Source organism: Balaenoptera ricei, chromosome 9, assembly GCF_028023285.1.
Source record: "Balaenoptera ricei isolate mBalRic1 chromosome 9, mBalRic1.hap2, whole genome shotgun sequence".
NCBI lineage: Eukaryota > Metazoa > Chordata > Mammalia > Artiodactyla > Balaenopteridae > Balaenoptera > Balaenoptera ricei.
In genome coordinates, this window is record NC_082647.1 from 72570014 (window position 1) to 72586281 (window position 16268).

Consider the following 16268-nt stretch of genomic DNA (forward strand, 5'->3'; position numbering starts at 1 on the left):
CCTGTGCATTGTAGGATGTTTAGCAGCATCGCTGGCCTCTACCCACTACATTCCAGCAGCAACTCCCCATACTGACAATCAGAATATCTCCAGACATAGCCAAATGTCCCTTGGTGTCACAATCTTTGCTGGTTGAGAACCACTGGTTTATCTTCTACTAGACATTATTTTGTTTGAGTCTACAATAACTTTGTAAAACATGAAGGACTGTGTTAATCAGAGTCTTGGCAGGAAACAGAACCTACACAATATGGGTCATAGACTTTTACGAAGGGACTGCTTACAACTGCTTAGGGATGTTGAGGCACCCAGAAAATAGCAACAGTGAGAAGCCAGGGCTAAAGAAGCAAGGAGAGGAAATAATGTTGCTGGAGTGCTGGGAAAGCTGAAGGTGTGGAGCAGAGCCCTCAAGAGGGAGATGAAATCAGGACGGGACAAAGCTACACCTGGTGATGCAGCACTGTAGCAGAGAGAGCATAGGATACCTGGTCTCTCACTCCTTAATTCTTTGATCACTAGCCAGTCCTACCAATAGGTGGAGTCCAGATGAAATCCAACCAGCAAAGAACTGAGTGATGCAGTCCCAGGATTCGGTCCCATGAACTCAGAGAAAGAAGGAAATGGAATCTGTTGGAGCATATGGAAGGAAAAAAAAAAAAAAACCTATCTCCATTGTAACACGAGAAACTGAGATTTAGAGATATAAAGTAATTCATCCAAAGCCAAAGACCTAATGCGTGAAGTGAAGCGGGCATATAAAGCACATCTATTTCACTCCATGCACTACAAAGGTATCTTCATTGCTTATTTGCATGAATGAGCGGACTGATAGTAGCTGAAAGATGCAAAACCAGGACCCAGTTCTCATTCCTATTCTAATGTTCACTTTTTTTTAATGTTGTCACTGAAAGATATTTAAGAGCTGTATATCCAGCCCATTCTCATAGACATGTAGGAACAAAAGCTATCTGCCCACCTGTAAAAGCTTATGGAATTCTAGGTTTCATGTAGAATGTTTAAGTGGCATATGCTAATTTTCCAAGCTGTTGGCGCATTTTCATCTTGATTGCAGAAACTCGGGCCAGCTGGTGCAATGTGTTAGGAGCAGGAGGACTGGACTGGGAATCAGGGGCTCCGGGGCCCAGCCCTGGCTCTGTCATCCCTAGTGTAACACCCCCGCCACCAGCAGTAGCAGCAAGAATAAAAATTCCGTAAACCTTTTCTTCCGTTTTGCGTTCACCCAGATCTCCGCAGTTATTCTCAGGTATCTAATCCAGTGGCCACAGTTCTGTGAAGTAAGGAAGGTATCAGAGTTTCATGTTTCACAAACGAGGAGTCAGGCTCAGATAGTACTAAAGTCTCGCTGAAAATCGCGTAGCTGGGAAGTGTGGTCCCAACTCCACATATTCCCACTGAAAACACAGTGCCTTTTCTCCCCCACCTTTGAAATGATGGATCAGTCAGTGCACTTCCTCTGGAGAGCCAGTCCGTAGTGTTGAATCTGTTAGGCTTCATCATAAAGTCATGTCTAGATTAAAGTCTGAGACTCTGTGATTTTTGTCCTAGGGTTATAAGCAAGGTGGCAGCAGATACTAATCTGGTTAGCACATAGGGATTCCTCATTTTTTCCTTTCTGGGTTTTAGATGGAATATATTTATTAACCTACAGCTTTTCAGAGACAAAATTGGTATTTTAAAGGCATTTAAAAATAAATATATACCGGGGGTGGGGGTGGGGTGGAATCTAAGTAAATTAATACAGTTCCATTTTTTCCCCTTATTCATGGGTAAGTTGGATGCTAGTAATTCAGACTCAGCCTTCTCGACTAAGATAAAGTGAGTTGAAGGAAGCTCTGGACTCCTGGAAGGTCTGGCAAGAACCTTAATCCTTCCCCCAGACTATTTCCCTTCTTTGCCTTAAGGTGGGAGGCCCAGGAAGTAAGACATTTCAGGTCTCTAGTCACTGAGCTTCTTGTACTCAGTCCTGATCTCTGCCCACCTCTCCTGCCCATTTTCTACTTTTACAATATTTTCAGCACCGCCTCTTTATTTTTACTTTTCCAGTATTTTCAGGCATAAAATCAGGTGTAAAACACAAAAAAATTAACTTTTTTATTTTACCTATCCAGTTCCAAGAAAATCTAAGATTCTTAGTCCAAGGTAGAGCTAAAGAAAAGGGAAAAAGAGAAGAACAAAGAAGAAAGTAAAGTATAGGATTTTGAAGTCAAAAACAAAAAATAAATAAATGAGTAATAAAAGATTGTATGTTCTACGTTTGATACTCTCTGTAGTTTGGCAGAATTATAAAATTCCTTCAAAGAAATCATTTTATCTGATCCAGAATTATAGCTACATTATAACATTGTATCTGATGTAGATGATTAGTAATGCTTTGGAAAAGCAGTTGTATAATTGTTATACTGTTCATACATAAAGAAAGGTGGAAGAGCAGCATTTTCAGTATTTAGAAGATTAGAGTTGAGCTAGGTTACCTGGGTACAGATCCTGGCTTCATCCCTTTTTACTTTTGTGACCTTGGCAAGTTACTTTCCCTGTCTGGGTTTTGGTTTCTTCATTGATATATTCAAGGTGTAAATAGAATCTATCCCATATGGATTTTTATGGTTGAAGAAGTTAATATTGACAAAGCTTTTAGGACAGTAGTGGAACATAATAATCACTATGTGAACGTTAGTTGTCATCAGAAACATTGTTTCCCTAATCATCATCATCATCATTATCATCTCCACCAGCACCATCATAATCACCAATTTCTACTACAGAGTCAATCCAATGTTTCCATTCTTCTAAAGTATAATCACTTAAAAACCTAATAAATAATGACTAATTATAGAGCATCGCTATTTAGGATAGTTCAACCAAAGAAATAGTAACGTATGTATGAATAATGTGCATTCGTATTTTGCAACATATAACCTAACTCAGAACTTTAGTGATAAGACTTGGCCACCCTTCCTTTCTAATTGATTGTGTACTCACTGTATACAAAGGTTTATTCATAGTGATTCTACTTGGTTTTGTGTTGTTATACCGAGTATATTTTCCCAGGATTTCAGGTTCGAAACTACTGACAATGAAATATTTCAGGAGTCAGAATCAGACATAAATTATATGCTGCAGAGGTGTCTTCTTATTACCAGAAGTCAGCCTAGAGTCTCTAAAATCACATTAAGGTACTGTTTTTGTGGTTATTGAGTTTCACCCTTGAGAGAATTGAAAGGACTGACAATGAAGTGTAATAAATCTTACTCTGACCCAGACATACCCAGTCATTTAACTTCCCGTTAACAATCCCAATTCTGCTACCTAAAATAAGTCGAAACATATTTTTTCTCCTTTTTCACTTTACATTTAGAGAAGTAGAAGAACATTTCACATATTTCATAAAAATAATTATGACATTTGTTTAATTAATTTACAGTCAATGCCTTATTTACATGCTTGGGGTTTTACTTTGAGATGAGAAGGGACTATGAAACGGGTGAGCCGTTTTTTATACACAGGAGCGATTGGCTCTCCATTTTTTAATTTTTATCTATTTTCTTTGTCTCAATCCCCAGCCTCTGAGCCCAACTTGAAGGTGCGGTCCAGGTTAAAACAGAAAGTGGCAGAGAGGAGAAGCAGCCCCTTACTCAGGCGGAAGGATGGAAATGTTGTCACTTCATTCAAGAAGCGAATGTTTGAGGTGACAGGTAATTGAGGACTGGGCAGATATACAGTAAAACATGCTGCTAGTAGGAATGAAAAAAAAAAAAGTTTAGAAAAATATACCTGTTGTATATTAAAAGTTATTTTGAGGAGAAACATTTCTCGAAAGGAAATTATATTGAAAACTCACAAGTAGTTCAGTAAACCTTGCCATGCATTCACCAACTGTGTTAAACAGGAAATGAATGAAAAACAGAACTGTGTGTCAATAGGCATAACTAGGGAATGCCAAAGCTCACCTTAATCTTTTCAGAAACAAGCAGTCCATTTTGGGAATGCCAACCAGGAGAATATAACTTTTAATGAAATTTGATCAGAAATGCGCAGAGGGAGGTCCAAGAAGAACACTTCCCCCATACTCAGACATGAATGTACAAAATACACCTGGGAAAATTAAACTACGTGGAACAGCAAAACCTTGACTTTTCAACAAATTTACAGAACTCATAAATGACTTTATGTGTTTACTAGTGAACTGGGACTTATGGCAGGAGGGGGATATATTGCCTTTTATGAAGGGAAAGAAACTGTCATTTTCACTAGTCTCAAATGGAAGAGTTCTTATTTTTTTAGCTGCCTGGTTAGTAGTGGGGTGAACAGGTTAGGAAATTCAACCTGATGTCTTACAAAGCCCTCTAGTCCCATTTGTACCTGGTCTGAAATTGGAGAAGACATAGGGATACCAGAACCAGAAAGGCTAGCCAATACTGACTACTGTTTATCGAGTACCTACTTAGAGCTATGCATTGTATCTGGTCATTTCCTTTGGTTGCATCAATAAAGAAATGGTATTCTACAACCATTTGTCTCCATCCCCAAGGAAAATTGTGCTTATACCAATATAGTCAGTTGGTATTATTTCTCCAAGATCAGATCTTATTCTTCACAAGTTTTAACAAATTATTTGTTTTCTATATCTTCTTTCGTCATGATAGTGTCTAGTTTAGGGAGACAGTATGGAGAAGATTGCAGAGGTAGAGGCAGAGGTGGAAGAGTACAGAATACTAATGACACAGTGCTTTGACAGGCTACTAGGGCAAAAAAATGTTTAGTCTTCTATTCAGTCCTGACAGATTAATATGTTTATCTGAGGGAAAGTATTGGTGGGAAAATTTTTTCTTGAGGGATAAGAAATATTAAATAAACAATTACTTTACTAGAGTTTATTTTCCAATATCAAATATAATCACTAATTTTGACCAATTGAATTCTAAATTTAGAGTTATAGACTTTTTTTGCCAAGAAACGTATATGTATTTTAGTGAGTAAAGATCTTAAGTAAGTTTTCATAATAGAGGTCCTTGGTGGGTTTGGGGAGTTGGGGAGTGAATCTGTTTTAATGAATGTAAGCAATAATGAACATATCAATTGTCTAATGTAAACGAAATATAGGTGACTTTTCTAATGGGAGAGAGTAGGTTCTCTTATAACAGAAAAACTTGAAAATAGAAAAACATATACATTACTTTTTTTGTTTTTTTTAGAATCTTATTGTTTAAGGTCATATTTATTAATCCCAATTTCTTTTCTATTTTCCTATTAATCTTTTTCTTGATCATAACTTCTTTCCCATGGTCACTTGCTCGTCCTTACCAAATTTCAGTGGAATTTAGCTCAATGCTTATCTGAGTAACAATTAATTCTCATTTGTAAGGGTTATGATTTGCTAGAGTTCTACTAAGATTTCTTTACTTGTGAAATATCATAATTTTCTCTTTCTAATTTTGTGATTTAATAACTCCCCTTTTCAACTGAAGAAAAAAACATGTATTTGAAGAGACTTGTACATTTATTAGACACACATTGCTGATCAATAAGCTGGGACTCATGGATGCTTTGGTAGATGTTTTTAACTGGTATGTTGCAGTTATTCTAAATGTCTTTGGAGGATCTGAACTACTGGACACACAGCTTTCTTTACCTGTACTCCTTCCCCTTTCTTTGCCAGCTTTCATGTAATTAGGATGAGCTCTGTTTGGATCTTAATACTAATTATTTTTGCTATCGAGTCAGAGACCACCATAGCATCATAGCAGTTAAATTACCACTGCTTTTCTTTTTTCACCTCTACCTCTCTCTTCCCTGTTTCATAGGTTCAAGTGTTTGCTTTTTCCAAACCCATGCCACCTCTCTCTTCCCAGTAATTGACATGGGAACCACTTATCATCTTCCTCTTTTTCAAAGCCAAGAGTTTTCCGCCCCTCCCCACCCCCAAAGCCATGTTAATTTAAAAATCTAACATCCCTGTGCCTGCAACGTCTTCTCCTCCACTCTTCCCTTCTCCACTGACCCCATTTCATGAGCTGCTCTTATTCAAGCCCCAGTTGTGATATTATTTCTTCTCAGAGCTTTTTGTCAGTGTTCCCAGAAAATCAGTTGCTACCTCCCCTCCCAGACCCTATCCAGCGTGATGCTGTAGAATCCTGTTGTAGGATTTGTTGTCTTGAATTCTAGTGCCTATCATAGTGATTTCTACATAAGGAAATACTTCTGTGTAAGTATCACATAAAATAATATAAATAACGTAATTTTAAATTGACAAGACAGAATGTTTAAAAGTAGTTTTCATTTTTATTTTTGTTTTTTTAAAGAAAGGATACAGAAATGGGACTTTAATGAGAAGTCAGTGTGTAGTCATACAGGAAAGACAAGAGTTAGGAGTCCAGGGGAAGGAAACTCTTGAAGTATTTTTTTTAATGTACATCTTCTTTGTTAAAAGAAAAGTAAACAAGAAAGAGGCAAATATAAAAGTAGACAAATCAAATGTAAGCAAGATATATAGACCGAAAGGTAGTGAGCAATATGTATTTAAGAATTTTATAATATCATTGACTTGATGAAATCCCACAGTCGGTAGGTGGCAGGGTCAGAATTCTGTCACCAGTCTCACATTCTTTCCATTGGTACTGCACTTCTGAGTAGAGAAATATTTATAGTAGAAAGTTGAAAGTAATAGGTGTTCCAAGGGAGGGCAAGCAACTATAGCCTGAAAATTGGGAGTGTCCATTCACGGGTGACAGATGGTATGTGAGCCAGGCTTTGAGTATAGAGGTGGGATTGGACCTTCAATGAAGTAGGTGGAGGAAAAGGAGGATAAAAAAGCATGAAATGGGAAAGCGGCACATACGGAGAGTAGGCGATTTAAATTTGACTGAGTGCAGAGTTCAGAAAGGACAATAGTAGAAAATAATGTTAGGCTCCATTTTGGAGCAGAGGAACGTAGTGAAAGTTGTCTTGCTATGATCCATCTGGCAACAGTTTAAGGAAAGTTTGGAGAGACTGACTGCTGTAGCAACTCAGAAATACAGGAGACTTTTGCTATAGTCCATGAGAGAATAATGAGGGCTGAGGGATTAAGCTGAAATCATTGTAGTCAGAAGTAGATGAGAAATGATGTAAAGAACAAAACAAAATAATCTAGTAATTGATTAGATTTGGAGTAGGGAAGGGAATGAGAATGACTGTAAGGGTAGTGATAAACAGAGGTAAGCAGAGCACATTTAATATTGAAATACACTGAGTTTGATACACATATAAAAAGAGATGAAAAAGGTCCAGTATTCCAAAGGGATTCAGGCTAGAAATTATGAGAAGGAAAGACAAGAAATAAAAGTTTTATGGGAGTGTTCTGCCTAAAAATGATAGTATGATGTCATAATTTTGAGTGATTTTGACAAGGGAAAGAGAAACAGGATAAGGCTACAAACTTCGGTGAATATCTACATTTAGGAATTGGTCGAAGGAGGAAAAGCCAGAGAGATGGAAAAACAAACATGGAAGTGGCGAATCTTCTTGTAGAAAGGATGAGGAGAATGAGAACTGTTTTGTCAAAAGCCTTCAAATTTCGGGGTGTTCAAGAGAACGATTGCAGTCCACAGTGAGCAAGCTAGGTTGCCGGGTCTCGAAGAACAAGCACACTACTTCTCACAAGTTATTAGCATGCTTTCATCTAGAGGGACAATTCCAGTGGAAAAGGAGGACCTGAAGATTCAAAATAATTGCTGGAGCAGAATTCTAAAGCAAGTGTTAAGGGGACTGGGTCATGGGTGAGGGTGATTGTGCCCGCATTGGAGCGGGAAGCAGAAGAGAAATGCTTTCACTTTGACACGGGCAAGGAGAGTGTGGATAACAAAATCATGAGGTAGAAAGAAAAGTCACTGATAGAAATCATGTCAGAAGTTGTCAGTCTCTGAGAAGTGTGAGGCCAAGATCATTTGTGCAGAGCTGAGTAGACAAGGTATAAGGATGAGGCACCTAGAAAAATGTTCAAATGCATGAACTATGGAAGGTGATAGGGGATTGATTAGAGCTCAACAGATAATTTGCCAAGGCTTGATAAGATGGCCTCTCTTAGCTATATTTCTAGGAACTGAAAGTTTCTATTTCATTAATTAGATATTTTAGTAAGTGCATTACTTCCTTTGTAACTTGAAATGTGTGTGAATTTTATATCTGAAGATGACAGAGATGATCTATATTGTTGTTATCCAACTCTTGCTAAAATGAGTTTCTTGTTATATTGGTGTTTAAAATTGAACATATTAAATTTAGGCAACTTCTCATCTTCTGGAAAATAAGTTGGGTAGAGTTAAGGTTAGCCAATGTTGTACAAGGCCATCAATACAATATTGAGAATTTATCTTCTATTGTATTTTCTTCATACAACTTTGACTAAGATGTGCTGTAATAAGGTACAGCCTTAGTAAATTAAATAAAGAGCCATTTATAACATAGCATATAAGCAATTTTTCCACACACAACAGGAATGGCTCCAGGCCTCATTTGTTGATGGCATGTTTTTATGAATTATGCAAGTCCATTATCTCTATTACTTTATTTTTTCAGTAGCACAAGAGCAAGTAAGAGAAGATTACATTCTTTCCCCCCCCCCCCAATCAAAAGCTTCTACAATCCTCTCTAACTGGATATCTCTACTTCTGTAAAATTAATGAATACTACGTTGTATTTTTAGCGGTGAAAACAAAGGAAAAAATGTGGTATGGAAATTCAGAAATGTTCCAAAATTTTTCACAGTTTTTTTATTTAGTCATTCACGTAGGGGAAGAAAAACAATGTTCGTTTCTGTATATTACTTAGAGTATAACTGCAGTTCATCTTTGTATGTTTTTCATGAGTGTATTCGTACTTGACAATGTTTTTCAGAATCCTCAGTCAGTAGCAGTTCTCCAGGGTCTGGCCCCAGTTCACCAAACAATGGGCCAACTGGTAATGTTACTGAAAATGAGACTTCGGTTTTGCCCCCTACTCCTCAGGCTGAGGTAAGACTCATTATTTTGGTTCTTGTAAAAGTTAATCCTCGATTAGCCCGCTAAAACGCAGTGATATTTCTGAATTGAAGTTTAAAGCCACCCATTCTTAGTTATTTTTCTGAGAGGTTTATAATGTGTGGAATTGAGTAAACTCAATCTGATTTACAAAGTTTGGATGACAGTCATGGTTTGAAAATACTGAAGTGTAATCCTCAAAGAAACCACTCTTAGTGATGCTGAGTATATACTTCCCAGCAGTTGTGCAACTCAGAAGTCCTTCTGCGTGGTTCTTGGTTATCCTGATGGGAGTAGACCCATCAGTAAGTAAAACAACGTCATGCAAACCTCTCAGAAGAACAGTTGCCCGAAACAAGTTAAGTGTTTTATCCAATTGACCTGAAGAGTAATGAGAAAATTGTTGAAGTATCATAGTTGAGGAACACAGAGCTCCACTAAGCAAACATGTATTAAGGACCTACTGTGTGCCAGTCATTTTGCCTGGCAGTGGGGATATAAAGATAAATGATATATGAACTCTGTCCTTGAAAAATGAAAGATTAAAGGAAACTGGTCTGAAATAACACATGATTTTTTTTTTTCTGACTGTATGCAGTCAACTTTAGTAACATTTGTTTTTTGGCACATGATTTATTGAAACCAGTGATACAGCAATATAGGAAAGTAAATTTGTGAGTCAGCAAGAATTTGTCTATGTAGTTTCTGTAGTAGGCTAAGCAAAGGCAACAGCCACTCCTGTGGAATCAGCTGTTTTGGAGTCACCATCAATCGACTGAAATTCTCAATATTTCTCTTCTGTCATTATAATGCCTCCTTACCATGCACTGCTCTATGCAGGGGAAGCTGGTGTAGTAACTTCCATATATAACTGTGACATGCTTCTTCCATTGTGTTTTATAGAGTCATGATCCTTTGGGGCTGAAAGGGACTGATCAAATCTCTGATTCCTGAATCATCTCTGTAGCTCTCCTGATATGTGATTATCAGACTGCCACCAGAGCACTCTTTATTCAAAGGGAACTTGCTTCACTGTCTCCTGGGGTAACCTAGTTGATTTTGGACGGTTAGCTTGACTGACAGAAATGTCTTCTGTACCTTATGCCAACATCTGTGTCTGTAACTTCATACATTCACACATAACATGTATAATAAATTATTTATAAGTTATAAATTATCTGGCCAAAATATAAGGGAAGGTTGTCCCTGATAAGGAAAGGACTGGAGCCAGTGAAGTCACTTCTTCACTGAGGACATTTGTGTACTTGAGTCTTGAGTTTTGGTGTTCAGAGCCTCACATAACTCTGAAGGGAGAGAGAAGGCAAAGCCCAGTACTGACCAAAGAGGGTAATCTAACAGGAAACCATTCAGACCCAAAGACCCATATCTGTGCGACATTGGTGAGTCCCTCATCCCCACCCACAGAGGTGTCTTGATGTAGACCAGAGCAGGGGCAGAGTCTCCTGGAGAAGTTGTAACCAGAAGCTAGTTGTAGCCCGAATTTTCATAACCTCAAACTGTTAATTTAATTTAAAGTGCCCCAGATTTTTAGTTCCCTAGGTATCTGGAAAAAAGCAAAAGTAAATTCTTTCTAGAGGAATACACATTCATTTTAGATTTCAAAATTTTCCCTCAATTTTCCAAGGAAAATGCGCAGAATAGATAGATGCTCTGTTGCTTATGACCATCTTTCAGCTATGTGAAGAATACAATTCAGGCCGCTACATTTTCTCCTGTCCTCCATCTATTTCTTGTTTCTTACCATCCTATTGTCCCTTTCTCGTCTTCATTTTTCTTTCTAAAACATGATACCAGGTGGAATAAATATTTCACATATATTTGTGGCCATAGATGTAAGTGGGATTCTTGGACTATTGGTTACAGGTATTGTATTTCTGTTAGTACAGTTATATCTCAATATCAGTGAGTTTTCTGCAACCCTTTAATCAATTTCCAGAAAAAGAACAACTTGGTCACAAATATTTCTAAAAAACTTTAGATTTCCATTTCCTCTCAGTTTGAAGAATGCGTTTCAATTGCAGAAACACTAAAAGGTCTGGGTTCTAAATAGGTTCTGGATGAATTCTGTATCCTTGGAAAATGAAAACACACTAAACCACATTCATTCAACAGCATTTATGATTCTTAGAAAAGCATTGTTAGTGCGAAAAGGTGCGGAAGACCACTTACAGCTTGATAGTATTTTGTTAAGTTCAGAAACAGGCAGTACAGTATTTTGATCGGAAAAAACGTATGTAATAAAAGTATATTTTAAAAAAGCGAGGGAGTGATAAACACAGAATTTAGCATGGTGGTTACCTCTCAAGGGGGAGGAAGGCAGTGGGGGACATGGTTTGTTACTAAAGATGAAGATACATAGAACCCTTCATTATAAATACAAACTTATGCATATAGCACTTAGTACAACATCAAGAAACAACCAAGCAATACATATTCATGAGACTGGTTATAAATGGGAAAAGGTGAGATTTTGTCTTTACTTCAAGCTTTTTAAAACCTGTTAAATTAAATTGAGTGTCCCAGGTTGTGTGACCCTATCATTAAATTTCAAAATATATACAGTGGAGAATGTAAATTAAAGGAATTTGCTTTTACTATTTTAATCTGTTTTATATTCCTAAAACCTTTTGCTGATACCTAAACACAAATATCTGTTTATATGCCCCAGCTTTTCAGCTAATTGTTGACATATTCTTTCCTTCCACCCCCACCAGTTTTAAAAAAAAAACAGAAGGAAATGTGATTGAATGGAGTTTGAAAGAGTAGAGGTATTTCTTCAGGTCAGTGACAGGATGTTCACCTCCAAAGCTGGAAAGACTAGTTCAAAAGCAAGCAGTGACTTACCTCATAATGAATTAATTGTGTGCCTGAACTATGATCCAAAAGGCCAGGTGGGCAGACCTTTATGCACTGATGGGTAGCCTCTCCGTGGCCCAGAACAAAAAATTCAACCCTGATGGCTAACATGTGGTTTTCTGCTGCATTGCATTTACAGAGGTCTGTAGCATAATTCATACTGGAGAGGTGAGGAGACAGCAGAATTCAGACTGAAACTGTCAGCAAATTAATATCCTTGTCTTGTAACACCAAATATTTCCACCTAAACTAGAGAAAAGAGCAAAAAACAATGTTTTTCAGCCAATTTTGGATTAATCATTTTGAATTTAGTATGATGTTTACAGACATCTTCTAAGATTAATAATAGCATGTGATGTCATACCAACAGAAATATTTGGGGGTATGAAAAATTCACATCATTACACTTTCAAAAATCAAATTAGTTGCATACTTTACCATTTATAAAATAGGCTTATTCTACCATCTTTGCTTAAAATAGTGTAACAGTGTACATTTGAATCGACTCTCTATTCTGTGACCTGGAAGTAGAAAAGCATGTCACCTAATTCTTTCAGATCCCATGTAAACAAATGGGATTCTACTCCCTTTTTGCTGCTTAGGAAATAGGAAAGTAAGGCTGTATTTCAGGCTGATCTTGAGGCTTAGGTAAAAAGAAAATTTTCTCTCTCATAATTCATGTGTTCTGCATAATTTAAATAAAGGTTAAGACAGAAGTAAGAGGAGAATTTACTTGTAAGTCCAGGCTAAGGAAACCGCACATTGCATTCAGATGTATGGGTCTTCCATTCAGAAGGCTCCCAAGGAACCTGGCTGCAAAACCAACTACTTTGTCATCATTGGTTAAGTTGCTGAACTTGCCCTGAACCTCAGATTCTTTATCTAGTGAAAGGTGGTAATAACTACCCCAACAGCTTTGTGGTGGGGAATCAGTGTTTGGAAGGCAGGTGGTAAATTGTGAAGTGCAGAACAAGTTCATTTTTTGTTGTTGGTATCAATACTGACTTCTAGTAGGGAAAACTCATTAGTATGTTTGTCATCAAGCCAGCAAATCTCACGTGAGAGTGAACCTCCATCTGCTCTGGCCATTCTGTTCCATTTCTTCAGTTTCTTACATATGCTCAGTCCCGAACTGAGATCACTGGAGCTACTTGCTTTACTCATTTGTAAACTTGGTTGGGGAGCTGAAACCTCAGGAGTTTCTATTTCCAACTCCAGTCAGAGATGTCTTTACCTATCTAGTTACTTTATTGTTAATACTGTGGGCCTGTGGGTTCAAATATGTTTCCATGAATATCAACACCATTATTTTAGATTTGGTAGATTTATTTGATAGCTATTTTAACAGTAGCCAAGCCGCTGGTTTATTTCTAGTTGAACATTAGTGGCTGGCTCTGCTATGCTATTTTTTAAATAATTTTTTCCAGCAGATACAAATGATTTTAAAAATGGATTCTAATAATAAGGTTAAGTACTCTAAAATCATCTGAAATGTCACTTGTTTTGCCCCAATCTCCCATGACTCATCTGCCTGTTGTTTCATAATAGTTGTTGTGACGTTTGCTGTAAGTGTTATGCTCCCTTCTGAGTGGGTGTAGAGCTATGGTTTTAGATAGCTGCAAATAAGACCCTCCTCCCCCCACCCCCCCAGGGGAAAGGAGGTTGCTATGACACAAGAATCATTTACTAGGAATAACATGAGTCAATAATGTAAACCAAGACCTTTAACAAAACATCAGTGACTTTTAAATGCAAAGGAAGCCCTGTCAAATGATAATTTTTTTTTTCCTCCAAGCCATTTTAGTAATACATTCTTGGGTGTCCAGTAAAAATGAAAACTTAAGAGATTTTTACTGCCTAAAAAAATTTATTCATCACATGGAGATTTTAATTTTCTATCAGCTGTCTGAAAGGAGAATGGAAAATAAATACTATACTGAAAAATACCATGAAAGCTGTAGGCAAACATTAAATGCTTAAGAAATTTTTAAAAATTTCTTTGTTTACTTGTTTGTTTTTAATGTGGTTCTTCTTTTTATTTAGATAATCTAGGTTTGGGGATTTGGAACCTTTTAAAGCCAAAACAGATTGAGGCTTACAAGCATGTCTTCCTAGATGCCACTCTAATAGAACAGATATTTCCTGATAGATCTAGTCAGAGGTGCTCCAGTCTTAGGCTGAAGGATCTGATGTCCAGGGAAGGTAGGCAGCTACCCAGAGTCATAAGCCAGTGAGTGGTAGAGCTCAAGTGTAAGATGCTTAGACCACTCTCCTTTACACCATCCAGACTGCTGCTCACCAAAACCTTGTAGATACTTATATTCTTTTTCTAATGTTTCTAATGCTCATGCATATTGTAGATAATTTTGAGCATGCAGTAACTTGAAAATTCTACATTCACTTTTTCTATGAGCCTCTTAAAAAGTGGGTGATTACATAGTTAGTATTCTGTCAAGGGTCATCTGTTGACTTCTTTGTCTTCTTAAGAGCAAGAAAGGAATTCTCCTCCCTCCCTTCTTCCCTCCCCCCTCCCTTCCTTCCTTCCTCAGTATCTGCTATCCCCACATGCATTTTCCTTGCCCCATATGCAGTCATTTTCTCCTGTATTTTTGTGTGCATGGGTTCTTACATCATACATGTATTTTTTGCTTTGTGCTCATGAATTTTGGGGGATATAAATGGCATGGTGTTATCAATCTCATTCCATTTCTTATTTTTATCACTAAACATGTGATAAAAATAAGACTAGCTCTTTTTAGAGCTAGTCACATCATAATGGATGCATATGCCTAATTGCTTTTAATCACTGTGATAATCCATGGCAGGTACTCCTGCATTTTACCTACCTGTTCTCCAGTTGGATTCCCCAGTGACCTCCAGTTCTCACCCACCACCAAAAAATGCTTTAGTGTATATCCGTACTCATCACTCTATAGCTAAATGAGAATTTCTAGAGCAGCTGGAGAACCTCTGGGCCATGGTGTACAGTGCTGAAACATTCGCCAGAATTGCTACACCAGTCCACAGTCTCACCAGTAATGTGTGATGGTTTTTACTTTCCGAAATCCCTGTGACATTGAACATTGTCTGTTTTTCTCATTTTTGCCAGTGTCCATTTCGTAAGAGAATTTGAATCTTTTGATTGAAACTAAGGTCTTCTTGATGTCAATGGCTAAAGAAATAGCTCTATTGAGAGACGTCATTTTCAGTTTATGTGTATTTTATTCACCTGAATTTCAAATATTATCCATAATATAGGGTTCCAGTTGCCACGATGGTGAGAAAAGTAATTAAAATTTGAAGGTCATTATTAAAATATGGATAGGCCTCCCCTGCCCCGACACCTGGCTCAGTCACATCCCTCTTCCCAACATCATGCTCTTTCTGGTGAAATGCTAGTTACCCATCAAAGCCTAGTTTAAAATCGACAACCTGCTCTGTGCCATTGAAGTGTTTTTTTTTTTTTTTAATAAGTAATAATGACAATAATTATCTTTTTTTTAAATTAATTAATTTATTTATTTATGGCTGTGTTGGGTCTTCGTTTCTGTGCGAGGGCTTTCTCTAGTTGCGGCGAGCGGGGGCCACTCTTCATCGCGGTGCGCGGGCCTCTCATTGTTGCGGCCTCTCTTGTTGCAGAGCACAGGCTCCAGACGCGCAGGCTCAGTAGTTGTGGCTCACGGGCCTAGTTGCTCCGTGGCATGTGGGATCTTCCCAGACCAGGGCTCGAACCCGTGTCCCCTGCATTAGCAGGCAGATTCTCAACCATTGCGCCACCAGGGAAGCCCATTGAAGTGTTTTGACCATACTCTAATTATAGTAATTATGACAGGTCATCAGAGCTAGTTCTCTACTTTTCTGTGCACCCGAGTAGCATGTGAACTTACGTGGCCTAGGGCATCTTTGTACCCCGTCCACCCAATTAATCTAACTTAATTGTAATTAATTAATTGTTTTGTGAATGTTAAGCAATAGCCATTGTACATTTAATATTTCCATTTTATCTGACTACAGCAATCATTTCTGCTTCTGAAAAATTTTTAGATTAAAACCATCTTTTGCATGTTCTAAGGTATGAAGCATTGGCATCTTAGCACAGCACTGATTTAAGGGCTTCAAAACTGCTTCCTGGAAAAATCCTGGCCTTGCCTGGAAATACTTGTAAGCTCACCACAGTACTAAGGTGGGGTAACCTTCCAGCCTTGCAAGAATGCTGGTCAGGATCCTTCACTATCTCAGTGAAATGGTCCCTCTCACCATCTGTTCATCTGACTTTCAAGTGTGTCTGCACCCTTTTAGCAGTGTACCATACAGCTCCGGTTTCTTATTAAGAAACATTAATCTGGAACAGATAGCCTGCTTCTATCAAGAAGTCAA

The 16268-nt window shown here is 37.7% G+C and overlaps 1 protein-coding gene across 10 annotated transcripts in view; it reads left to right on the forward strand.

Moving 5' to 3' along the window:
- The window catches only part of HDAC9 (histone deacetylase 9), a 998074-nt gene that overhangs the window by 571918 nt on the left and 409888 nt on the right, over window positions 1–16268 (forward strand). For 6 of the 10 annotated variants that reach the window (XM_059933969.1, XM_059933959.1, XM_059933962.1 and 3 more), the window contains exons 8-9: window positions 3582–3713; window positions 8893–9008. In XM_059933969.1, the coding sequence (XP_059789952.1) occupies window positions 3582–3713; window positions 8893–9008 (248 nt within the window). The remainder of the gene's footprint in view (window positions 1–3581; window positions 3714–8892; window positions 9009–16268) is intronic. The other 4 variants (XM_059933965.1, XM_059933967.1, XM_059933966.1 and 1 more) reach the window with 1 other exon arrangement.